Source organism: Rana temporaria, chromosome 2, assembly GCF_905171775.1.
Source record: "Rana temporaria chromosome 2, aRanTem1.1, whole genome shotgun sequence".
Classification (NCBI taxonomy): Eukaryota; Metazoa; Chordata; class Amphibia; order Anura; family Ranidae; genus Rana; species Rana temporaria.
Genome location: NC_053490.1, coordinates 147,622,241 through 147,640,100, shown reverse-complemented (window position 1 = coordinate 147,640,100; position 17,860 = coordinate 147,622,241). Strand labels below are relative to the sequence as shown.

Sequence of the window (17,860 nt, the reverse complement as noted above, 5' to 3'; positions counted from 1 at the left end):
AGTGTGCATGCGGTTCCCACAAACTCGATGTTTGCTGGCGGCCCGCGATTGTGAGACCTAGAGGCATAACGGGGAGATGTAAACAAGGCATTTCCCTGTTCTGCCTAGTGACATGGCAAGGATCTACTACTCCCTGTCATCGGGAGCAGTGATCTGTCATGTCAGTGGTAGCCCATCCCCCCCACAGTTAGAATCAATCCCTAGGACACACTTAACTCCTTGATTGCCCCTATTTAACCCCTTCCTTGCCGGTGTCATTTACACAGTAACCAGTGCATTTTTATAGCACTGATCGCTGTATGGTCCCAAAATAGTGTCCACATTGTCCGCCATAATGTCACAGCCACGATAAAAATGGCAGATCATCGCCATTACTAATAAAAACATAGATTTATGGCATTTAAAAAAAAAAATATATATATATATATATATATATATATATATATATATATATATATATATATATATATATATATATATATATATATATATATATTCGCCTATTTTGTAGATGCTATAACTTTTGCGCAAACCAATCAATATATGCTTCTTGCAGGTTGTTTGTTTTTTTTTACCAAAAATATGTAGAAGAATACATATCGGCCTAAACTGAGAAAGAAATTTTGTTTTTATATATATTTTTGGGGGGTATTTATTATAGTAAAAAAATTTGCTTTTGCTTAATTTTATTTTTTAAATTGTCTTTTTTTTTTTTTTTGGCGCAAAAAAAAATGAACGCAGAGGTGATCAAATACTACCAAGAAAAGCTTTTTTTTTTTTTTTTTTTTTTATATAAAGCGCCCTGTCCTGACGAGCTCACGCGCAGAAGCGAACACATACATGAGTAGCGCCCGCATATGAAAACTGTGTTCAAATCGCACATGTTGGATATCACCGTGATTGTTGGAGTGAGAGCAATAATTCTAGACCTTCTCTGTAACTTAAAACATGCAACCTATAGAATTTTATTTTTTTAACGACGCCTATTGAGACTTTTAAGGGTAAAGATTTGTCGCCATACCACGAGCGGACGCAACTTTGAAGCGTCACATGTTGGGTATCAATTTACTCAACGTAACATTACCCAAATATGTGCGCTTGTAAGACTGCTGCGCAACCACAGTGTGACAAAGTATTGCCATGACCGCCATTTTATTTTCTAGGGTGTTAGGAAAAAAATGTTTTGGGGGTTTTAAGTAATTTTCTAGCAAAAAAATATGTTTTTAACTTGTAAACACCAAATCTCAGAAAGAGGCTTGGTCCTTAAGTGGTTAACATCAATGACAGCTTGAAGTCTTTTGTGGTATTTGTGGATGAGGCTCTTTATCTTCTCAGATGGTAAAGCTGCCCATTCCTCTTAGTAAAAAGCCTCCAGTTCCTGTAAATTCTTGGGCTATCTTGCATGAACTGCATGTTTTGAGATCTCCCCAGAGTGGCTCAATGATATTGAGGTCAGGAGACTGAGATGGCCACTCCAGAACCTTCACTTTATTCTGCTGTAGCCAATGACAGGTCGACTTGGCCTTGTGTTTTGGATCTTTGTCATGTTGGAATGTCCAAGTACGTCCCATGCTCAGCTTCCTGGCTGATTAATGCAAATGTTCCTCCAGTATTTTTTGATAACACACTGCATTCATCTTCCCTCACTTTTTACCAAATTTCCTGTGCAGCTCACACATCCCCTAAACATTAGCGACCCACCTCCTGTATTTCAAAGTAGAAATGGTGTACCTTTCATCATAGGCCTCAAATGAGTTTGTGCCAGAAGGTTTGAGGCTTGTCTCTGTGCTGTTTGGTGTATTGTAAGCGGGATACTTTGTGGCATTTGCATAGTAATGGCTTTCTTCTGGAAACTCGACCATGCAGCCCATCTTTCTTCAAGAGCCTCCTTATTGTGCTCGCCCCGCCCGACGCGTTTCGTGATAGGTCACTTCGTCTCGGGGCCCCGAGACGAAGTGACCTATCACGAAACGCGTCGGGTGGAGCGAGCGGCGTGCTGACGTCGCCCCCTCTCATAGTTGTAATCTCTACACGAGCGGTCTTTTTTTCCTGTAAGCGTCCGGCTGGCGCTACAGGTTTGAATGCCTATGAAATAGGTGCCTCCTGGGCTTTCCGACATCAAGCGTCTGTTTCCCAGGTGTGTAAGGTGGCGACTTGGTTGTCCGCCCACACTTTCACCAAATTCTATAAGGTTGATGTGAGTGCATCTTCGGATGCTTCTTTCGGCCGCAAAGTTTTGCAGGCGGCTGTTTAGAGTTGCGACTCCTCAGTGGAGGAGCTCTGTTGTTTTGGGGTGAAGTTTAATTTTTCGCTGTTCCCACCCCTCATTTTTTGACACTGCTTTGGGACATCCCACTAAGTCAAGATTAAGGCTGTGTCCGTCCATGAACGAAAGAGAAAATAGGATTTTATGCTCACCGTAAAATCTCTTTCTCTGAGTTCATGGACGGACACAGCCTTAATCTTGACTTTTATATATAAAAGGTTGTGTCCGTCCATGAACTCAGAGAAAGAGATTTTACGGTGAGCATAAAATCCTATTTTTTGCATATGTTCGATATTTTGCAAAAAGGCGCAATGTAAAAATGGCAAATATTTGTTATTTAGTAACTCAATACAGGTTAAGCTTTTATATTTAGTAGGAATTTTGTAAAATTTGCTGTGTATTATCTGCTGCTAATGATTTTTGTGGATATTTATTTTATTTTTTTTTGCAAAAATTTTGTTTTGATAAACATTTCCGCAAATATCGTGGGACCTTAGAAATCAGTAGCACATTTTTATTCTACTGGTCATGTGCTTTCAGAAAATATATAGTTTGGGGGATCTTTTACAAACTTTGAAAGCTATAAGTGAAAAATAAAAAAGCAAAGGAAAAATTGCAAAAATGGTCTGGCCATCTGAGTGGACAAAATAGAGGGGCTGACAGCGAAAGGGTTAAAGCCATCTAGCTGTAATGTCCATCCAGGGTTGTAGTCCATAAAGTCTCTTTACAATTTTGGTTATGGAGCCAGGCTGCATTGCTTACAATAAGTAGAAACTATCTTAAGATAGGGTTCTTCTGTCTCATACTTCAGTGTCATAATAACCACAGGAGGGAATTTCAGTTCAGAAGGTTTATCTTACATGATTTTCTCATACAGAGAATCTTTTACTGAATAATAGAAGTGCCGATCCCTGTGGGGAAGCTTTATTTTTATCCCTACCTGACTCTATATGAAATAATATTGAAACACCTAGCACAAATGTAACCAGGGTTTTTATTCAATAACGAGCTGCCAATTAGTTTGCATTTTCCTAACTAACTAAATTACATTCATAATACAAATGTTGTCCTGAGGTTATGAGTTTAATATATATTCTATTACTAAGGTGTGTATTTTTTTTTTCTATTTGGTTTAACACATTCATTTTAACACAACATAATCGTACAGAGAGCCTTATTAAAATGATGTGGATTTTTCTAGGTCGTTTTGCATTCCAGCTGTGGAAACCTTTGGGTCAAGTTATTGTAGAGCATGCAAAGAAAATCCCAACTCCGGTAAGTGTGAATTGAGTTTTTTTCCAAGTAAGACAGAACAGTATGAGCCGTCATTGTATTTCCCAGATTCAGTTTCTGATCACGTCCAGGAGTGTGATTTCGTTACATTGCTGTGATTTCTGCAACATGGATTTGTTTTTTCTTTCTGTAGGGCCTTTCTTATTACTACAAAGGCGGATTTGAGCAGAAAATGAGTAGGCGAGAAGCCAGTCTAATTTTAGGCATAAGGTGGGTGTCTTTCTTGTGTTCTCCTTGACATAGGAAATTAATATGCTCAGTGCCAGTTAGGAGAGCAGTACAATTAAAGTACTGTCTACTAATTAAGCATTCTTTAAAGGATTTATGCATATCATGTTTACATTCAGTTAAATGCTGTCTTGAAATGTACGTGCTAGATATCCATCTACAGTGACAAGAAAAAGTATGAGAACCCCTTGGAATTAACTGTTCGTCTCAGTATTTTGCCATAAATTGTGATCTGATCATCGAAGTTACAATGATAGACTAACACAATGTGCTAAAAGTGATTATAAATGCAGAATTTTATAGCTTGATTCATTATTGTAAAAAACCTGTGTTGAGCTACCCAAAATACTTAATCTCAAGCCAGGGCTGTGCCCAATAGCAGCTGTTTTCTCCTAACTGGGCATGAAGGCAGCCCGTTGGCTCCTGCTGTTAATCGCAGGCTGTGAAGAGAGAGTGGCATGCTTGCCCCCATACAAAGAGATTGCTATGGGGGCATTTGAAAAGGCAGAAGAGCCAGGAGCCCTGGTGGGGTGGATACTTGCCTGCAATGGTTTTGCACAGAGCAGCCCCGATCCTCCTTTTCTGGGATCCCCCGTCCGCCCACTATTATTGACACAGACCTGGGAACTCCCTGATCATGGCATTTGATTGACAGTGGGAGCCAATTGCTGCCGCTGCTATTAATCTGCCCAATGAGGAGGGAGACAGTGGTGAGAGACATTGCTCTTGTACAGATCCTTGGATCAGGCTTGGGTAAATACATCCCTGCGGGGGATGTGAACATTCACAGCGTCTCCCCACAGGGATGTCGTCCCAAGGGAGGGGGCAAGCACGCTGACTAACCCCCAGCCAGAATGGTTCGGATGATGGGGGCAAGCTACTGAGGAGAAACAGGAAGTGAGAAATTCAGACAAAGGGGGAAAAAAACATTTAGAAGGGAAATCGAAGTAAAAGGTAAGTGAACCAACAATGCACTAGCTTAAAGGAACCTATTTTAGAAAATAAAAAAACAAACCTTTACAACTCCTTTTTTTAAGGAAGCGGCTGTCAGTAGCTGGTTGAACCTCCTTTAACTCCAATGGTTTATTACCTTTCCCTCCAGCGCTGTGTGTTCATTAAAGACACAAGAAATTTGAATTGTTTGTGTGTTATTAGCTACTTCTGGACCGCCGCATGCCGATATACGTGGGCACTTTAACCTCTTCCCACCCTGAGGCCGACTATATTCGGCCGCAAGGTGGCTCTGTCCTGCTGGGAGGCAGTCTATATACGCACGCCCGCCGCGTCACACAGGTGCCGATGCGCGTGCCTGGCGGCCGCGATGTCCGCCAGGCACCCGCGATCGGCAGTTACAGAGCCAAGGACGTGGAGCTCTGTGTGTAAACGCAGAGCTCCACATCCTGTCAGGGAGAGGAGACCAATGGTGTGTTCCTTTGTACATAGGGACAACCATCGGTCACCTCCCCCAGTCAGTCCTCCTCCCCCCACAGTAAGGACCCTTTCACACTGGGGCGGGAGCCATGGTGGCGGTATAGCGCTGCTAAAAATAGCGGCGATATACCGTCGTAATTGCCGCGGGATTCGGCTGCTAGCGATGCGGTATTAACCCCTGCTTGCGGCCGATAAAGCGTTAATACCGGCCGCAATGCGCCTCAAAATGTGATCAAATACCACCAAAAGAAAGCTCTATTTGTGGGGAAAAAAAGGACGCCAATTTTTTTTGGGAGCCACGTCGCACGACCGCGCATTTGTCATTCAAAGCGTCAGTGCCAAAAGCTGAAATTTTGCCTGGGCTGAAAGGGGGTACATGTGCCCAGTAAGCAAGTGGTTAAAGAAGGACATCTTTGTTATGGCAGCAGCTAGCTGCCATAACCCAGGTATCCTCTTCTTCATCGGGCGGTCCAGTTTACGACAATGGTGGTCTCTGCTGCGGATTTGCACCTTTATTTGCGGCAGGAGAGGGCCCCTCCCGCCGCTCTCCCGTGCCCCCCACAGCTTTGGGTACTTTCTCCTGCTTGGTATGGAGACGAGTGAGGGGAAGATGGCCCACACCCGTCTCTATACTATCACAGGGCATGAAGCGGAGTCAAAACATCACTTCCGCCTACAGCTCCTAAATGGGCTTTTTTTTTTTTTTTTTAACTAAGAATTTTTCAATGCATTTTTGTGTAAATATGAGATCTGAGATCTTTTTGACCCCAGGTCTCATATTTAAGAGGTCCTGTCATGCTTTTTTTTTTTATTATTATTACAAGGGATGTTTACATTCATTGTAATAGGAATAAAAGTGATACAATTGTATTTTTATTTTTTTAAATCAACATTGATAAAAAAAAAAGTAAAATAAAACACTGCGTATGAAAACGATGTTCAAACCACACATGTGAGGTATTGGCGCGATCGTTGGAGCAAAAGTAGTCATTTTAGCCCTAGACCTCCTCTGTAACTCAAAACATGCAACCTGTAGAATTTCTTTAAACATCGCCTATGGAGATTTTTAAGGGTAAAAGTTTGTCGCCAATCCACAAGCGGGCGCAATTTTGAAACGTGACATGTTGGGTATTGACTTACTCGGCGTAACATTTTCTTTCACAATATAAAAAAAAAAATTGGGCTAACTTTACTGTTTTCTTTTTAACTGCAATTTTATTCTCTAGGGTGTTAAAACAAAATGTATAATGTTTGGGGGTTCTACATAATTTTCTAGCAAAAAACAACAGTTTTTAACTTGTAAACATAAATCTCAGAAAGAGGCTCGGTCCTTAAGTAGTTAAGTACATTGTGTTTGTCCATTGTTGCGACTTTGAGGATCAGATCAGTTTATGGAAAATTATGGCAGAAAACCAGTTAATTTAATGGGGGTCACATACTTTTTCTTGCCACTGTCTATATTGAAATTACCAGAGCTCTACTCCTATTGTTTGTTTTTTGTACCTTTTTTAGTTAGTGCTCCTAAGATTTTATGTGCATTTGACACACTGATGCGGTTTCCAAAACTATTATCTAAAGCCATAGCAATTCCAAAGATTTTCAGTCACTTATTCAACACTTCTAAAAGTTGGAGATAAAATCTCCAATTTAAAGTGTCACAGCACTTTAAGGAGGCTGTAAATGTTAGTCTTTTATTTTCTAAATGGGTTCCTTTTAAGCTTGTGCATTGTTGGTTCACTTACCTTTTCCTTCGATTTCCCTTCTAAATGTTTTTTTTTTTTTTCTTTGTTTGAATTTCTCACTTCCTGTTTCTTTCTTTTCCACCATCATCTGAGCGGTGGAAAGTCATTGAGAACAGCTTACTGAGGAGAAACAGGAAGTGAGAAATTCAGACAAAGAAAAAAAACATTTAGTAGGGAAATGGAAGGAAAAGGTAAGTGAACCAACAATGCACTAGCTTAAAGGAACCTATTTAGAAAATAATAAAAAACAAACCTTTACAACCCCTTTAACTATAACTTCATCTCCCCCACAAATATCTGCCAAACCTGCTGTACTGCACCTGAATTCCGAGCAGAGTTGCTGTACCTGCTTGCACTACAGTGATATGAAATGTTACAAGGGGTATGACTATCAGCATTGGCACTGCCAATTCACTAGTCTGTAGCTTGTCAATCGGCACCTGATCACAACCCCTCTTGCCCACTGCTTCTTGGATTGACAGCACTGCATCTGTTGCTGAAAACCTCTCGCTGTGAGTTGCAGTGTCTGGTAGCAAGAGCATGTGAGACACAAATTTTGTGGATTTGTCTGTCGGTGCAGGAAAAAATATATATATATTTTTTTTTTTTTACTTTTTTATAAAACTTTTGCACCCCATAGTATCTGAATTTGGTATTTGTTTAGAGAGCATAAAGTTGCACCAGTGGAACAATGCTGCCCTATTAATGGTATTCCCCATCCTTTAGCTCTATTTTCTGGTAAGAGAGGTGATTTAATTTCTGGTTAGAATATCTGATATTACTTTTTTATTTAACTGTCCTTGTCCTCAGTTCTGCCTGAAATAACTTTTTTTTTCATGGCATGCACATTACTGTATGATCACATAATGTTCACTGGGAAACAAAGGAAAGGTTGTGGCATTATCTACTTTTATTTTATTCTGCAGTTTCCATAGCTTTACTTTTTATAAATTGGTCCTTTTTTTATTTTTTATTATATTTATAAAAAATGGTATGACAAATTCAGAGTCTGGTAGTTATTGTGTCTTTGTGTTGGACTTCTTGGAACTATCCACTGGTTCCAGTGTATGTTAGAATGGATACCTTTTTGTTCCCCTCAAAGATTCTAGTCTGTTTAGAAATCGCTTTGCAGTTATGTTGTGTGTTTGTTTGTTTTTTTGTTTTTTTATAGTGTCTACAAAATAGGGGATAGATTTGTCTTTTTTTTTTTTATCGTGACTGCGATATTGCTGCAGACATATCGGACCCTTTTGGCACCATTCACATTTATACAGCGATCAGCGCTATAAAAATGCACTGATTACTGTATAAATGTGACTGGCAGGCAAGGGGTTAACACTAGGGAACGATCAAGGGGTTAAATGTGTTACCTAGGGAGTGATTTTAGCTGTAGGGGAGTAGACGGATCTGTACTGAGAACATACCATTGGTCTCCTCTCCCCTGACACACAGATCCACGGTCCTGCTCTGTTACCTGGTAATCGCGGGTGCCCGGCGGACATTGCGGCCTAGAGGGCCGAGAAGCCACCCAGCCGTCATTTGACATCCGGCAAGCCGTTAAAGGATGATTCCAGTGAAAACTGATCTCTGCTTTTGCTAGGTGCTGGAACTTTATACTACCTGACCGTTTTATATAATTGAAATATCTGTGCTTGAGCCCCCCAATCTACACACCTGCACCTGCTGTGGCCATTAAAAATGGGACCCATTCTCCAGTTTATTCATTTATTTTATGTTTTGTGTAGTTTGCAACAAGTGCAGTAGCACACAACTAGCCAGACAAGGACAACGTCAGGAATTTGACTGTTCACTCCCACAGAAACATTGTATTTTCCCAGTGGGGATGGCCCTCCGTGAGAGCACTGCAATTATTCCTAGCGACTATAACAGCTGCTTGCAATAATTGCATGTAAAATCTGATCAACTTGGGTACATTCAGCCTGGGTACATTCTAATCTGATCCAGTTCCTGCTGAACCGGACGAGATTTTGAACGGTCTATGGTCGGCTTTACAGCCAGTGAAACAGCTGATCAAACAGATCTGGGTTTGATAAGCCACCTTGGAGAGACCAGGGGTCTAATAGACCTTCCAAGGCTATCACAAGGGGCTTGTTTACCCCTTTATGATGGCAATAAAGTTAAATGGGGGGGGGGGGAGTGAGGAAGAAAAAATAAAATTAAACAATTTTAAAGCACCCCTCCCCCTGTGCATATGCAAATGTGTAGGTCCAGCACACATGTGTAAATTGGGATGTCACCGCACGTAAGAGATATTGCTGTGAGCTTTGGAATGAGAGCAGTAATTTTAGCACCATAGCTCACCTTTTAACTCTCTAAACGTGTCACTTGTAAAAGTATCACCTATAGACCATTATTGGTACTGTAGTTTGTCCCCATTTCACAGGCATGTGCAATTTTAAATCTTAACATTTTTGGTATCCATTTACTTGACGCAACATCATATTTTAGCTTTTACCAAAACAATGGGTTTTCTATTGTTTTTATGTGCGCTAAAATCATCTAAGTGTATTGTTTTCCTGAAAATATGGCATAAAAATTTAAACGACCATTTTATTTTCTGTATATTAACTCTTCACCTCCCTTTATTCTTCACATTCTCCCCCTCCTATAAATCTTCCCATATGTCACATTATTATATGTGTACATTAACCCCTTTACCTCCTCCTCCCTGTGTTTAACAACCTGTACATATATTGTATCTAGTGCACCATTACCGAGTTCCATATTTTAACCCCTCATAAAGGTGTCTGTTTGGGGGATTTTTCTGATATGTTGTATAAGTAATGAAAACTGGTCAAGGTTTTCCAATTTTTTGCCCTTTTTGCTTATTTTATAGTTAAAAAAAAAAAAAAGAAGCTTTCTATCTTAAAAGGAAAAAAAAAAGTTTAACAATTTTTTGGTAAGTTTTGCAAGATCAAGTAATTGTCACTCAAACTATCACAGCAATGAAAAATGGCCTGGTAATGAAGGGGTATATTACAGGTGTGTGTGTATAATACATACATAGATATATCGATCTCCATCTATCTCTCAAGTGGTTACACACAATGCAGAACAATTCTATATTCTACTTTGCATACTTTTATTTAAAATGGGCTTCCTTAACCGCTTGCTGACCGTCGCACAAACGTGTACGTCGGCAGAATGGCACGCAAATGGACGTGTGTGTGTATATATACGTCCCCTTTTTAAATTGCCGCCGTGTGGCCGCGCTCGTGAGCTCCGTGCCCGTGGGACCCACGGACTCAATGTCTGCCGGTGTCCCGCGAGCTAAAGAACGGGAAGATGTTAGTGTAAACACAACATCTCCCTGTTCTGCCTAGTGACACTGTAGCTGATCGTGTTCCCTGTCACCTGTCACAGCAATCAGTGACATGTCACGCTAAGCCACGCCCCTAACTATTTAAAACACTCCCTAAGCACCCCCTACATGTTAACCCCTTCACTGCCAGTGTATTTTTTTACAGTGATCACCGCCATTACTAGTAAAAAAATAATAATAATAATAAAAATGCCATAAAACTGACTGACTATTTATTTTTATTTTTTTTTGTCGTCAATGCTTAAAGGATTACTAAAGGAAAATATTTTTTTAGCTAAATAGCTTCCTTTACCTTACTGCAGTACTGGTTTCATGTCCTCATTGTTCGTTTTTGCTTTGAAGTTGCTGTAATTCTGCTCTGTTCTGGAGACTTCCTGGTTGTCTGGCTCCTTATGAAAAATCTCATGGCAGCTTTTCACTGTGGTCCAAGCTGTGTGTCTAAAACTCCTCAGAACCATCAGATTCATTTTAAAAACAAAACACTGCCCTGGATTTGTTTTGTTTTTGTTCTGTGGGTCTCTTTACTTCACAGAAACATGAAACCAGTTTAAAAACGAAAGTGAAACTAGAGGAACATTATATGATTGATTTTTCTCTATTTTTAATCATTTTTAAAAGGAATCGGTTAACTTTTATGTCTCTATACCCTGTAAACAGTCATTTCAGCAAAACAATATTTTTCCTTTAGTGACCCTTTAATTAAACAAGCTGAAGGTAGAAGCTGATTGGCTACCATGCACAGCTGCAAACTGATTTTGCACTCTCCAGTTTTAGTAAATCCCAACTCTATTTCTCAACAGTCATAAGCCCAAAACCTTCTGCTTTAATAAAGGTCAGGAAGCTGGAACACAGAGGGTGTTTAACTTTAGTGGAACAGGATTGTATTTTGTTTTAATTAAAGTTGTGAAAGAATTAATGATTTAAAATGTAGATTGTATATGATTGTCATGGTCAGAATTTGAGCTGCAGTGTCTAACTCACAATCGGTAAGGGCGTTGAAGATGAATTGCTGGCTTAGCCACTTAAAGTTACAAATAATCCTTCTGCTTCAGTTAGACAGAACTGCATTAAATTAATCTGTAGAAGAAACAATTACCGAGTCAGCTAATTAATAGCTTAGAAAAGACAAGTGTCTTAATAGAATTGTATTTTAAATGTTCATGTAATGTTATGTATTGACCACAAGATGGCAGAAGTCCTGCTTGTTTTAAAGTGTGAAGCTGTAAAATGTAATTTACACTTGATGGTTCATACAGTTTATTGCAAAACTTTACTTTTACAGTCCATCTGCTAGCAAATCCAAAATTCGAGCAGCTCATCGGAAAATTATGGTTTTAAATCATCCGGATAAAGGTAAACTAGTATCCTCACTTTTGTTTTACATTGTTTTCATTAGTGGTTAAAACCACAAGGGCAATCTGTAATGTTGACGGTTTAAGAACTACCATTACATTGTTTTACAATGTTCTGCTTCTTATGGGACAAAGTACATATAGCACAGGGTCCCATGTTGCTAGGTATGTCCTAATTCTAGTTATGATGCCCCTCCCCTCTCTCTCATGGCTGACAACAGCTAGGAAGTTGAAGGATTCATCCTAATGGTAACTTCTCTCAGCTTGGAGCCGGACAAGAGGCCGTGGGGGGGGGGGGGGGAGTTTATATAGCGCCAACAGTTTGCGCCCTGCTTGTTAACGCTTACAAGTGGGTATTCAGGGCCGTAGCTGCACCCACAGTCATGACTCTGGTATCCGTTTTTTTTTTTTTTCAGCTAGTGATGTTAAAAAATAAAAAAGCAATCTGAGCATCTAAAAAGCCACTGGGTTGCTTTTACATACGGTGTAAGGCCAAAGCCACCTTCCACCAGGGAGCCTGGGACTGAAGCCGGTGGTTCCCATGGCTTACCATAGAGATGATGGCCAAGGACGGGAGCATCCCCGATTTTATATCTATGGTTTAAGAAACTGGAAACGACTAGTATTTTTTTTTTTTTTTGTCACCAGTTTCAGTCTAATGTAAATAGACCTTTACCGGCCGGTAAAAGCATCTGATCAAACCAATATTGATTTGATTAGCAAATGCTTTTGAGAGCAGAGGAGAGATGTAAATGTAAGCACCCCCCCCCCTGTGCTTCCTCACAAAGATAAACGCATACGTAGGTCACGCACGCATATGTAAACAGTGTTCTATTTTTCTTTATCGTACATCACGGGACACAGAGCGGCATTCATTACTATATGGGTTATATGGAGTACCTTCAGGTGTAGACACTGGCAATCTCAAACAGGAAATGCCCCTCCCTATATAACCCCCTCCCATAGGAGGAGTACCTCAGTTTTTCCGCCAGTGTCTTAGGTGTTAGTCATGGTTTAGCTTGCCTCCACATCCTTGGGATTAGGTGAGCTAACCGGTTCTGTCCAAAAAAGCCTCAGCGCTAAAGTGGTCAGTAACCGGACCCCAAACCCTTGGGGTATAGCCCATAATGCTTTTCTTTTTAGAGAGCTGGACCCTGGGCCCAGAACTTAGAAACCTTTGGGTGCCTAATGTTTCTGTTGCCAGAGTGCTATATGGGCCCAGGACAGTGGATCCTTCATAGGAACCCAGGGCCTGAAGGTCTAGACATCCCCACCGAGATGGGGGAAGATTGGGCCTCTTGCTTGGCAAAGTCCTGCGGCATGGAGCAGGTAAGTGAGGGGAAAACTTGCGGAACTTGGTTCTTAGCAGGTTTTTTCTGGGGGGTCACAGGGGACATGCCTAAAGTTATGCACTGCATCTGGCAAACTAGTCACATATCATAAAGATAGGATGGCTCTATATGTATTATTCCCCATAAGATGTGACCTCCCTTGTAGTGTTGGAAAAGCATTGAGTGGGGCCTGTGTTATATAAAAATATATGTGTGTGTCAGAGAGCTGTGCTTACCTGCAAGCCTCCAGGCGATGCTCCATTCAGTCTTCCTCCTCACGGCCTGCAAAGCAGGCAAAACGCTGACCTCCTCATGGCTGCAGTTTGCTGGAGCAGAGAGGTCCCTTCCTCCCAACCCCACCCCCCCCCTGTCGGGAGGGGCATTTCCTGTTTGAGATTGCTGGGGGGGAAGGGCGGGTCAGTGGCTTAAGGAAGGGGCGGCCCTTCCTTGTTTGTTCCATATAGCTCATTCAATACTTTGGAACTGAGGAGGAAAGACCAGAACGGCAAGCACGGGGCGCCGAGGACACACAGTGGCCAGAAAGAATATTGCAGTCTTCAGAAAGACTGTTTTCAAGCCTAGGAATAGGCTGTTTCTTTTCCATCTCATAGTTTTTCTTGCAATACTACTCAGGGGGACAGAATGTTTTTTCTTTCCTAGATTTGAAAAAAAAAAAAAAAAAAAGAGAAGTGTCATCTAGGGGAGAGGAAGCATTTTTTATCCCCCAAACAGGTGTTTGGGCATTTAACTATTTATAAGTCCCAGGTACCAATAAGTAGCAGGTGTACCTCGGTATTGTACCATGGCATCAAAAAACAAGGGTACAAGAAGTGGGGATTCCCCCAGAGAGTCTGAGGTCTCGGACAATGCTATGCCGCTGCTTTCCCCACAGGGAGCCTTGGGGCCATCGGGATCTGGGGCTGGAGCTGACGCGGGTCAGTCCAACCCTAAGATGGTCACGGAGGAGGTATTACTCACCTCTTTAAAAGAGATGCAGAAAAGCATGGGTAAAATGATAGCCGCAGCTATGCGGGGCAGTAAGCGGAATAGATCTCCGTCGCCCGAGCGCGGACCCTCAGAAGAGGAGGTCCTTTCCTCAGGGGAATTGGACGACCTCTTGGACAAGGACCAAGTAGGTTCAGGGATCGAAGATCCGGATACAGAGGAGTCTGGGGCAGTCTCCCTGAGGGAGAGCTGGTGGATTCAAGGATTGTCGGACTTGGTCCATAGGGCATTCAACTTGCCAGTACCAGATCTCCAGGTATCGACGGTTTCAGCTTTGGGCTCACTGAGGGCGCCTCAAAGCAATGCTGTGTTTCCGATCCATCCTCTATTAGAGGGAGTTTTGTTCCAAGATTGGAACAAGCCAGATAAGATCTTCTTACCACCTAAGAAGTTCTCTGTCCTATATCCTATGGAAGAAAAATTTTCCAAAAGATGGGCTACTCCTGCAGTGGACGCAGCCATCTCATGTGTTAACAAATCGTTAACATGCCCTGTAGAAAACATACAGGTGTTCAAGGATCCAGTTGATAAGCGCTTGGAAGCACTACTTAAGAACTCCTTCACTACTGCAGGGGCAGTAGTACAGCCAGCTGTGGCTGCGATTGGGGTCGCTCAAGCATTATCGGATCAATTTAAGCAGATGCTTAAACTTATTCCTGCCCAGCAGGCAGAAGAATTTTCGGATGTCCCTAAGGCCATATGTTTTACGGTAGACGCAATCAAGGATTCTATCCAGCAAGCGTCACGTTTATCGTTATCCCTTATCCATATGAGAAGACTCTTATGGTTAAAAAGCTGGGAGGCTGAGCCCCCATGCAAGAAGCTCCTGGTAGGGTTCCCCTTCCATGGAGGACGACTCTTCGGAGAAGACCTAGATAAATACATTCAGACCATTTCAAACGGCAAGAGTACTCTCTTGCCAACTAAGAAGAAGGTTCAGGGGCCTGCGTTTAAACGACAGTATTCCCCTGGGCAGGGGCCCTCTAATGCCAAGCAGTATCGACGGCCTCCTGCAAAAGCAAACTTCGGCTTCAACAGCAAATCACAAGGACAGGCTGTTAGAGGCAAAAGGCAGTGGTTTCGCAAACCAGCAAAACCAGCCCCCAAGCCAACCTTATGAAGGGGCGCCCCCACCCACGAAGGTGGGGGGAAGGCTGCGACTCTTTTCAGAGATTTGGGAAGCCAGCATTCCCGACGAGTGGGTACGGTCTTCCGTGGCCACAGGCTACAAATTAGATTTCCTAAGGTTTCCTCCTCCTCATTTCCAGGAGTCGAGGATTCCAAACGATCCGCCTCGGATTCCGGCCAGCCTGGAACAGGGGCTGGGTTTCTACTCCAACCTATTCATCATCCCCAATGGAGATGTCAGGCCAATTTTGGACCTAAAGATGGTAAATGCATATCTAAAGATCCGCTCATTTCGGATGGAATCCGTGCGGTCAGCAGCTGCCACACTCCAGAAGGACGACTTCATGGCGTCCATAGACATAAAGGATGCCTACCTTCATGTTCCAATTTATCAGCCACATCAAAGATATCTACGCTTCATGGTGGCTTCGCGTCACTTCCAATTCGTGGCGCTTCCCTTCGGGTTGGCTACGGCCCCCCGGGTGTTCACGAAGGTCCTAGCTCCGATCCTAGCCAAGCTAAGGATCCAAGGGGTCACGATCCTAGCATACCTGGACGACCTCCTAGTCATAGACCACTCGTCTCCCGGCTTGGAGCGAGCAGTGGCCCTCACGGTCCAATACCTCGAGAGGTTCGGCTGGGTCCTAAATCGAGAAAAGTCAGCTTTCCAGCCCACAAGGCAGTTGGAATATCTCGGCATGAGATTAGACACAGAACAACAAGGAGTGTTCCTACCTCTGAGGAAGGTAAAAGCCATCAAGGAATTAATCCTACTGGTTCTAAGCAAGAAAGAACCGACTATTCGCCTATGTATGAGGTTACTAGGCAAGATGGTGGCCACATTCGAGGCGGTACCATACGCCCAGAGCCACACTCGCATCCTACAGGCAGCCATCCTGTCAGCATGGAGCAGAAGGCCACAGGCCTTGGATATCCCGTTGCCGCTCTCATCAAGAGTCCGACAAAGTCTGTTGGTGGTTAGACCCTCAGAATCTACTGAAAGGGAAGTCTTTCAGCCCAGTGGCTTGGAAGATAGTGACCACAGACGCCAGCCTGACGGGCTGGGGAGCAATTTTGGATGGTTGCACTCGCCAAGGTACTTGGGCAAAGCCAGAGAAGCAGTTGCCCATCAACATCTTGGAGCTCAGAGCTGCTCGACTAGCCCTCAGGGCTTGGACGTCAAAATTGCAGGGGTTCCCGGTGAGAATTCAATCAGACAATGCCACGGCCGTGGCATACATAAATCACCAAGGGGGAACCAGGAGTCAAGCCGCTCAGAGAGAGGTGAGCTTGATTCTCCTATGGGCAGAGGCTCATGTGCCCTGCATATCGGCAATATTCATTCCAGGAGTGGACAACTTTCAGGCGGACTTCCTAAGCCGCCAGACTCTATGGCCGGGGGAATGGTCTCTGCATCCACAAGTCTTTCAAGCACTCTGCCAAAGATGGGGAGTGCCGGACGTGGATATCATGGCATCGAGACTCAACAAGAAACTAGACAGGTTCATATCCCGCTCAAGGGATCCGATGGCCTGCGGAACCGATGCGTTGGTTTGCCCTTGGCATCAGTTCAAACTTCTTTATGCGTTTCCCCCGCTCCAGTTACTACCCCGCCTGCTGCGCAGGATCCGGGTGGAGCACATACCAGTCATCCTGGTAGCTCCAGCATGGCCCAGAAGGGCATGGTACTCACTAAAAGGATGGTAGTGGGAGACCCTTGGACTCTTCCTCTACGGCCAGACCTGCTATCGCAAGGTCCGATCCTCCACCCTGCCTTACGGCATCTAAATTTGACGGCCTGGAAGCTGAATCCCTGATTCTCAGGGGTAGAGGTCTGTCTCAGAAAGTAATCTCTACCCTAATCAGAGCCAGGAAACCGGTCTCTAGGGTGATTTATTACAGGGTCTGGAAGGCCTATGTAGGCTGGTGTGAGTCCAAGCGATGGCTTTCTCGCAAATTTACCATCGATAGAGTATTAAGTTTTCTCCAGCTAGGAGTGGATAAAGGATTGGCATTAAGCACAATCAAAGGACAGATTTCTGCTCTGTCAGTGTGGTTTCAGCGGCCGCTGGCCACCCACTCGCTGGTTAAGACCTTCCTTCAAGGGGTCTTACGTATTAGACCTCCAGTTAAATCCCCGCTTTGTCCGTGGGATTTAAATCTTGTTCTGTCAAGTTTACAGAAACAACCGTTTGAGCCGTTGGCTGATATTCCTTTGGTTCTACTGACAAGGAAGTTAGTATTTTTGGTTGCCATAGTTTCCGCAAGAAGAGTTTCGGAGCTGGCGGCCTTATCCTGTAAGGAACCATATCTTGTTTTTCATAAGGACAGGGTCGTTCTCCGCCCTCATCCTTCCTTCCTACCGAAGGTCATATCCAGTTTTCATTTGAACCAGGATTTGGTATTACCATCCTTCTTCCCTAAACCTACTTCCAGAAAGGAAGGGTTGCTGCATACCTTGGATATTGTCAGGGCCATGAAGGCCTATCTTAAAGCTACAAAGAAGATCCGGAAAACAGATGTGCTGTTCATTCTACCGGATGGGCCCAAGAAGGGGCAGGCAGCTGCAAAGTCCACCATTTCTAGGTGGATTAAGCAATTAATCACTCAGGCCTACGGCTTGAAAGGGTTGCCTCCTCCAGTATCATTAAAGGCTCATTCTACTAGAGCCATGGGCGCCTCCTGGGCAGCACACCACCAGATCTCTATGGCTCAAGTTTGCAAGGCGGCAACCTGGTCTT

The 17,860-nt window shown here is 43.2% G+C and overlaps 1 protein-coding gene across 1 annotated transcript in view; it reads left to right on the top strand.

Annotated features, from left to right (window-relative positions):
- DNAJC15 (DnaJ heat shock protein family (Hsp40) member C15) overlaps positions 1-17,860 on the top strand; it is a 69,748-nt gene that overhangs the window by 31,445 nt on the left and 20,443 nt on the right. Inside the window, exons 3-5 of the mRNA XM_040341298.1 lie at positions 3,468-3,541; positions 3,693-3,769; positions 11,586-11,656. Coding sequence (XP_040197232.1) covers positions 3,468-3,541; positions 3,693-3,769; positions 11,586-11,656 — 222 coding nt within the window. The remainder of the gene's footprint in view (positions 1-3,467; positions 3,542-3,692; positions 3,770-11,585; positions 11,657-17,860) is intronic.